The sequence below is a fragment of the Nansenia antarctica genome, assembly GCF_963989245.1.
Source record: "Nansenia antarctica genome assembly, chromosome: 3".
Classification (NCBI taxonomy): domain Eukaryota; kingdom Metazoa; phylum Chordata; class Actinopteri; order Argentiniformes; family Microstomatidae; genus Nansenia; species Nansenia antarctica.
In genome coordinates this window covers 62,068,418-62,076,917 of record NC_137688.1, presented here as the reverse complement: position 1 = coordinate 62,076,917, position 8,500 = coordinate 62,068,418, and the positions used below count along the sequence as shown (strand labels likewise).

General features: G+C 45.2%; 1 protein-coding gene across 1 annotated transcript in view; it reads left to right on the top strand.

Annotated features, from left to right (window-relative positions):
• Window positions 1-3,704: 3,704 nt before the first annotated feature.
• Window positions 3,705-8,500, top strand: part of vta1 (vesicle (multivesicular body) trafficking 1) — a 54,272-nt gene continuing 49,476 nt past the window's right edge. Inside the window, exon 1 of the mRNA XM_080526572.1 lies at window positions 3,705-3,879. Coding sequence (XP_080382698.1) covers window positions 3,789-3,879 — 91 coding nt within the window. The 5' untranslated portion in view covers window positions 3,705-3,788. The remainder of the gene's footprint in view (window positions 3,880-8,500) is intronic.

Here is an 8,500-nt window from a genome sequence, read left to right as displayed (position 1 = left end):
TGTGGATGTCATGCCACTTCCTTCGAGAACCAGAAGTGGATATGAAGTGTAGTCATGACAACGCATCACTGGGTTCTACCGTCTAATATACACCGACTGTGATGTCACAAGATCTCATGGTCACATGCAGTTACGGTATTGGTTGGAACATAGAATAGGCCAAACAACATTTTCATTTGGACAGTTTCACAGAGGTCTCCTGTGTCAGTAACATGCAAAGACAATTATTGAGATTTATCATGTTTTATTTCCTTTTCAAACATATCTACGTATCTCCTCCTGCCTTACTGTAATGTACAGGGCTGTGTGGTAGGGTTAGGGTTAGGATGTGTGTTAGGGTTAGGTTTAGGATATGAGATGACTGAGAGAATCTGAATCTGACAGAATCTGAATCTGAATATGTGTACGGGGCTGTGTGTTAGGGTTAGGCTGTGTGTTAGGGTTAGGCTGTGTGTTAGGGTTAGGATGCGTGTTAGGGTTAGGATGCGTGTTAGGATTAGGATATGTGTTAGGGTTAGGATGTGTGTTAGGGTGTGTGTTAGGGTTAGGATGTGTGTTAGGGTTAGGATGTGTGTTAGGATGTGTGTTAGGGTGTGTGTTAGGATGTGTGTTAGGATGTGTGTTAGGGTGTGTGTTAGGGTTAGGGTGTGTGTTAGGATGTGTGTTAGGATGCGTGTTAGGGTGTGTGTTAGGGTGTGTGTTAGGATGTGTGTTAGGATGTGTGTTAGGATGTGTGTTAGGGTTAGGGTGTGTGTTATGGATGATCTGTCACTGTCCTCCTATATCTTTATTTTCATATTTTTGACATGAAAGTCAAAGGTAAAATCCAAGTTAAGTCCTTTGAGTCCACGAGAAAGCGCTTAACAAATGTAGTGTATTATTATTATTATTATTATTATTATTATTATTATTATTATTATTATTATTATTATTATTATATGCCCCAAAAATCTGGAGATGGGTGATGCTGCTGCTGCTGATGATGACGATGATGTTATGTTATGTTATGGTATGTTAATTTTATTTATAATGCGCCCCCCATCCAACTTTTACATCGGCCCGGGGCGCAGCCCGGGTAAAGGAACAGATAAAGACAAAGACAAGGAACACAGAAAGCAATCAGACACAGACGACTTAAACGTAAATCTCAGGCATACAATTCACAACAAATAGGGAGTAGATTTAGGGAATGTCATTTAGGAAGAGGTGGGTTTTTAACTTGGCTCTAAAGGAGTCCAGAGTGGGGGCAAACTTGATGGCAGAAGGGAGCGCGTTCCACAGGGTCGGTGCTATCACCGCAAAGGCACGGTCACCCTTCCTCTTGAGGTTGGTACGTGGGACCCTCAGGCTGAGTTGGGCGTCGGACCTGAGCCTGGGTCTGGGCCTTGAGGAGGTAGACTGGTCCAGGAGGTCCTTGATGTATGGTGGGGCGAGACTGTTGAGAGCTTTAAAAACAAAGGTGCAGATTTTGAACTTCACTCTCTTCTTCACTGGGAGCCAGTGAAGGGAGATGAGGACAGGGGAGATGTGGTCCCTCATTTTGGTGCCTGACACCAGCCTGGCAGCGGCATTTTGGACTAGCTGCAGGCGGTAGATGGTCTTATCAGGAAGTCCAGCATATAGTGAGTTGCAGTAGTCGAGCCTAGATGAGATTAGCATGAGGACGACCCTCCTCAGGTCGCTGGGGGTGAGGAAGGACTTGATCTTGGCTATGATGCGTAGTTGGTATAAACATGCCTTCACGACGGAGCTCACTTGTCGGTCAAGGTTAAGCTCGGAGTCAAAGATGACACCGAGGTTCTTGACGTGTGGTCTGACAAGGGTGGACAGGCTTCCCATGTTGGTGCTGAGCTGAGTGATGGCGGTGGTGTTGCCGATGAGGAGGATTTCCCCCTTGCTCTCATTCAGCTGTAGGAAGCTCTGGGCCATCCACTCCTTCACATCGCGGTGATGATGATGATGACGACGATGATGATGATGATGATGAGGACGAGGATGTTGATGATGATGATGATAACGATGATGATGATGATGATGATGACGACGATGATGATGATGATGATGGTGATGATGATGATGATGGTGATGATGATGATGATGATGATGAAGATGATAACGATGACGACGATGATGATGATGATGATGTTGACGATGACGATGATGATGATGATGATGATGATGAGGATGTTGATGATGATGATAACGATGACGATGATGATGATGATGATGTTGACGATGATGATGATGATGATGATGTTGACGATGATGATGATGATGATGATGAAGATGTTGATGATGATGATGATGTTGACGATGATGATGATGACGACGACGATGATGAGCTGCGTGCTAAGCCCCATCCTCTACAACCTCTACACCTACGACTTCACCCCCGTCCACCCCAGCAACTCCATCGTAAAGTTTGCAGACGACACCACCGTGGTGGGCTGCATCTCGGGGGGGGACGAGGCGGCGTACAGGGATGAGGTAGAGCAGCTGAGCAAGCTATGCAAGGTTAAGAACCTGCTGCTGAACCAGTCAAAGACCCAGGAAATCATCGTGGACTTCAGGAGGAAAAAATCTGAGGTCCAGCCTCTGCTCGTCGATGGAGGGAGCGTGGAGAGAGTCTCAACCCTCCGATTCCTGGGGGTGCACATACAGGATGACCTGTCCTGGAAGATCAACACAGCAGCCATCATCAAGAAGGCACAACAGCGGCTCTTCTTCCTGAGAGTCCTCAGGAAAGACCACATCGGACAGGAGATGCTGGTGACCTTCTACCGCTGCGCAGTGGAGAGCATCCTCACCTACTGCATCTGCATCTGGTTCTCCAGCTGCACAGCCGCAGAGAGGAATGCGCTACAGAGAGTCGTGAGATCGGCCCAGAAGATCACCGGCGCCCCCCTCCCATCTCTGGAAGAGCTGTACAACATACGCTGCCTCAGGAAGGCCTCCAAGATCTCCAGAGACCCATCCCACCCTGGGTACGAACACTTTGCTCGGCTGCCCTCGAACAGGCGGTTCAGGACCATGTTCGCAAGGACAAACAGACTGAAGCTCAGCTTCTACCCCAGGGCAATCCAGGCCCTGAACACAGCAAAGACCTAGGTTCTAGGCCCTGGACAATCTAGACAAATTGATGGCAGCTACTAGATTGAAATCAAGTGTAATACTGAAACACAACTGTGTACATTTCAAACCTGCAAACTGCGACACTTTAAATGTATGTGCAATAACACTATGTGCAATATGACAACCCTAGGTACATAAGGTTCAGAGAATAGGAAATGTTAGAATAGGTATAGCATAGCATAGAGTAGAGCACAGTGTTTTATTTGTATAGTATAGTATAGTGGATAGTGTACATAGCCTTTATTTATGTAAACCAGCTCTTTTCCCTTCTTGTTTTTAGTTTTTTTTTCCTAGCACCAGGGGAGCCCCCCCTCCCAAATTTCGTTGTTTGGTACCTGTACTATATCAATGACAATAAAGACCATTCATTCATTCATTCATTCATGATGATGATGATGATAACGATGATGATGATGATGATGGTGCCAATGCTGATGACGTCGAGGCATCCAGACACAGATGCTGATGCTGATCATAGTTTTCTCTCTCGCACGAGTCTTCCTGTCCTGCAGGTGTCGCTACACCCATTGGACAAGGATGCGGAAGCGGAACCACACAGAGCAGAGCAGAGCAGTGACTGAGTAGCAACACTTCTATTGATGTTGATGCATCTCATAGTTATTAGAGATATATTGTAGTTATTGACATCTCCAGGGATGGCTCTTCCCCAGCAGTTAAAGGCCATTCAGCACCACCTGAGAACGGCTCAGGAACACGAGGGCAGAGACCCCGTGGTCGCCTACTACTGTGAGTTAGCTTAGCTTGTTACTACTGTGGGTTGATGTGTTTAGCTTAGCTTAGCTTGTTACTACTGTGAGTTGATGTGTTTAGCTTAGCTTAGCTTGTTACTACTGTGAGTTGATGTGTTTAGCTTAGCTTAGCTTGTTACTACTGTGGGTTGATGTGTTTAGCTTAGCTTAGCTTGTTACTACTGTGAGTTGATGTGTTTAGATAGTTAGCTTAGCTTAGCTTGTTTGACAGCTAGCTGTTATTGTTTGTTGACAGCGACTTTCCTAAGCTAGCAGTCAGTGTAGCAGCTGTCAGCTCCAAGGTTTAACCAAGGTCTGTCTGTCTGTCTGTCTACCTATCTGTCTGTCTGTCTGTCTGTCTACCTATCTGTCTGTCTGTCTACCTATCTGTCTGTCTGTCTGTCTACCTGTCTGTCTACCTATCTGTCTGTCTGTCTGTCTACCTATCTGTCTGTCTACCTATCTGTCTGTCTGTCTACCTGTCTGTCTGTCTGTCTGTCTGTCTGGTCAACTCGCTGTTTAGTTGATGCTGTGCTGTTATTGATACTTATTGAGCTGAGAGGGGTGAGAGGGGAGGGTGAAGGGGGACGCTAGCTAGGCTAACCAACCGCTATGGAATCATCACACACAGTTATGTTAGCAACAACAACTTAGCTACTGAATGTCAACAACAACAACAACAATAACAACAACAACAACAACAACAACAACAATAATAGCACAACTAACACAGTAAAGCCGTCTTCCTTGTCCTGTGAACGTTTAGTTGCAAACTTGTTGTTTCTTGTTTTTGCTGTGGTCTGAGACAGGTGTCCGGTGACTGTGAGAGATTGAGTCACACCTGTGTGTCTACAGTAAGGCGTTGCCAGGTACCTGGTGGGGAGAACCGTGTTGTACTGTTTTGCAGGTCAGGAGTCAGGTCTTATCTCGGGGCTAGGTGTGTCATAAAGTAGTCTGAAGTTGTTATCGGGTAAAAGGTGCACGTCACCAATGCTTTATGATGGGTGGTGAGTAATTTTACCTTCACCAGACTGACCAGCAGTGAGACTGATTGAAGACAACATCGGCCCACTGAGCTAAAGGCGTGGCCTCCTCAGGCCTGCATTCTAGTCAACATCGCTGCTAAGGCATATAGACATCATGTACTTCCAATGTTCCCATAAGAGTTTGACAAGACTCCTTAAGACTTAGGCTAGGTAGGTCCACCTGTCACCAAGACTAGTTTAGGGAGGTCCATCTGTCTTCAAGACTAGTTTAGGGAGGTCTACCTGTCACCAAGACTAGTTTAGGGAGGTCTACCTGTCACCAAGACTAGTTTAGGGAGGTCCACCTGTCTTCAAGACTAGTTTAAGGAGGTCCATCTGTCTTCAAGACTAGTTTAGGGAGGTCCACCTGTCTTCAAGACTAGTTTAAGGAGGTCCACCTATCACCAAGACTAGTTTAGGGAGGTCCACCTATCACCAAGACTAGTTTAGATTAGGGATGCTCCGATTTATCGGTCACCGATTTAAATCGGCCGATTTCACTCCAAATGACTCGATCGGTGATCGGTAAAAATGGCCGATCGCAAAAAACGATATTTTTATTTATTTATTTATTTATTTATTTTTCCCTGGGGAAGACAGATAACTGAACAGAAAACATAGGAGGACGTAACAGTATGTAAACCATGAAGGCCACGTTTATGATGTCTTTTATACAGCCATATCGACTGACTTGGGCTTCAGGCCCTAACTGGGTGATAGGCCAGACCTTTACTATGCCATAAAAATGGGTCTGCGTTTGCTTGGTGCCTAATGGATCAAAACTTTTGTCTAAAAAGCAAAAAATATGTAGGCTATCCAGTCAGTAGGCCTACAGTTAACAGTTATGTATTTTTAAAAAAATCGGTATCGGTATCGGTTGATCTTGAGGAAAAAAATCGGTGATCGGTATCGGCCCCAAAAATCCAGATCGGAGCATCCCTAGTTTAGATCCAAACTTTAATCTAGCAGGATGACGTAAAGCCAGCAGACCCAGCCAAGGCCACCTGCCAGCCCAGCCACGGCCACCTCCCAGTCCAGTCCAGCCCAGCCAAGGCCTCCTCCCAGCCCACAGGAATACGGGAATCATCCTGCTTTGCATTTGCCCTGGAGGACCCTGGAGGCCGGCCGAGGTAGGAACCAGAGGCCCGGCTTGTTGTGATGCACGGAACGGAGTAAGGAACGGTATCACCCACGCACCAGCCCGTCCTCCGATTCCTACCTCCACCAGCCTCCCCTCCCCTGGAGGCTGATGGGCCAGCTGCGTCCCCCTGTGTTGTGTCTCACTGCGGGGGGGGGGGGGGAGGGTTGGATGAGAGGAGACGGAAACACATTTGCATGTCGATGCCAAGAGAAGAGGAGGTCATTTGCATATTTACAACAGGCCTCTTCCTGATTTGTCTGTTATCTCTGTTGTCAGGACAACGGTGAGCCCTTCTTTCTGACGACAGGCCAGCATCACATAGCCTAGCCATAGCCCAGATTTACCCAGAATCCCCTCATGTCCTGATGTCAATGTAGCAGTATGCTATCTGAGCTAACCGCTAACCAACCTTCACGGCCAGGGGCTTAGATGTGCTTTCCTCCTGGTTTGTGAACCTGACCTCGTCACTGTAGCATTCATAAACCCTCATAGCAACACAATGATATGCTGTATGGTGGGTTAGCCTAGCAACACAATGATATGCTGGCTGCATTTGTAAAATTGCTCTGAGAGTGCCGGAGCGCACACTGGGTACCAAGTAATGGGGCATTCCATGAGCGCTGATCAGATTGCTGTGATCAGATTGCTATGCTAACTTACTGATTTTCTTAGCAAAAACATTTTATTTGAGAAGTTTCAGGTTTTCGTTCTAACCACGGTACTGAGACTGCATTAGTAAAGGTTGTAAAGTTTCGATCTCAGACTTATCATAGATGCTGATGGTGTATCAGTTCTTGTCTTGTTCAATTTGAGTGCTGCTTTTGATACAGTAGATCACAGTATTCTAATACATCGTTTAGAAAACTGTGTTGGTCTCTCAGGACTTGTATTAGAGTGGTTTAATTCTTATCTAGCTGGTAGGCATTTCTCTGTTGTCCTGGGAGACTACATGATCCCATTAGGTGGAATAGCAGAAAACATGGTGTAAATGTTCATAGTTATGCTGATGATACACAGCTGTACAAATCAGTATAATTCACATGCACTCAGCTCGCTGGAGAATTGTCTCAGAGATATAAAACTGTCCAAAATGTTCTACAACTAAATCAGGACAATACTGAGATTCTTGTCATTGCACCAAAACCACAAAAAGACAAATTGTCGAATACCATGGAAACCTTCCTTTCAAATTGCAAACATGAAGCTAAGAATCTAGGTGCGATTATAGATTCTGACTTAAGCTTTGAGCCTCACATCAAATCTATCACAAATCTATCACACAAATGCTTTTCTACAGAACATTGCAAAAGTTAGGCCTAGACATTTTCTCTGGCAGGCTGATGCAGAAGTGTTAATGCATGGTTTTGTTATTATTAGTTTGGACTATTGTAACGGTCTCCTTTCTGGTCTTCCAAAGAAAGCTATTGGCCAGCTGCAATTAGTCCAAAATGCAGCAATGAGAGTTTTAACCAAAACAAGCAGAAGAGCTCATATTTTAGAGACTCTACTCTGGCTTCCTGTTAAGTTCACAATAGATTTCAAGATCCATCTGCTTGTTTATAAAGCTCTCACTGGTACAGCACCAGAATATCTGAAAGACCTTTTGCTAGCATATCAGCCCAATAGAGCTCTCAGGTCTTCTGATGCTGGCTTTCTCTGTGTATCACATGTAGCTACACAAGAAGAGATTTGGTGAGGCTGCATTCTCATTTTATGCACCCAAATTGTGAAGACTAAAAACCCATCCCACCATTTTTAATATTTCCTTTAAATGACTAAATAATTAAATGATGATATACTAATGCTTAAAGCACTTTGAGCTGCAACATTTGCAGGAAAAGTGCTATACAAATAAAGGTTATTATTATTAGGCTATTATTATTATTTCCAGAGTGAATCTACGAACGCAGCCTCTGTGAGGTGGATTAGCCTAGCAACTGAATGATATGCTGTGGAACATGTTTTTCCAGTTTGGCGTTAGTCAGCTGTAGTCGTGTCAGGGTGTTTTAGGCCTAGTGGCATTATGATCCAGTGTGAATGAAAGAGGCCTCGCCCCTCAAAGACATGTGTCGGACCTTTTGATGAAGTCTGTCAGATTCCCATTTTCAGCCAATTTTAGGTCTATTATCTTTTATTTTCAAACGACCTATACTTAGTCATAATGTTTCTCAATTATTGGCTGGGTGAGTTTGGACAGTTTGATGGGGTTTCAGACAGTTTGATGGGTTTTAGACAGGAAATCGGTCTTTTTAAGATTTCTGTTTACCGTTTGGATAATATCTTCTGGCTGGTGGAGGGTCTTGATTGGTCAGGAGGGGAGAGGCTTGATTGGTCAGGAGGGGAGAGGCTACAGATCAGTGTGCTGGTGTAGGGCCCTGATTGGTCAGAGTGGACCAGTAATGCTGCATGCCACTGGAGGTCAGCATCGACATGTCTCTGAGTGACTAGACCAT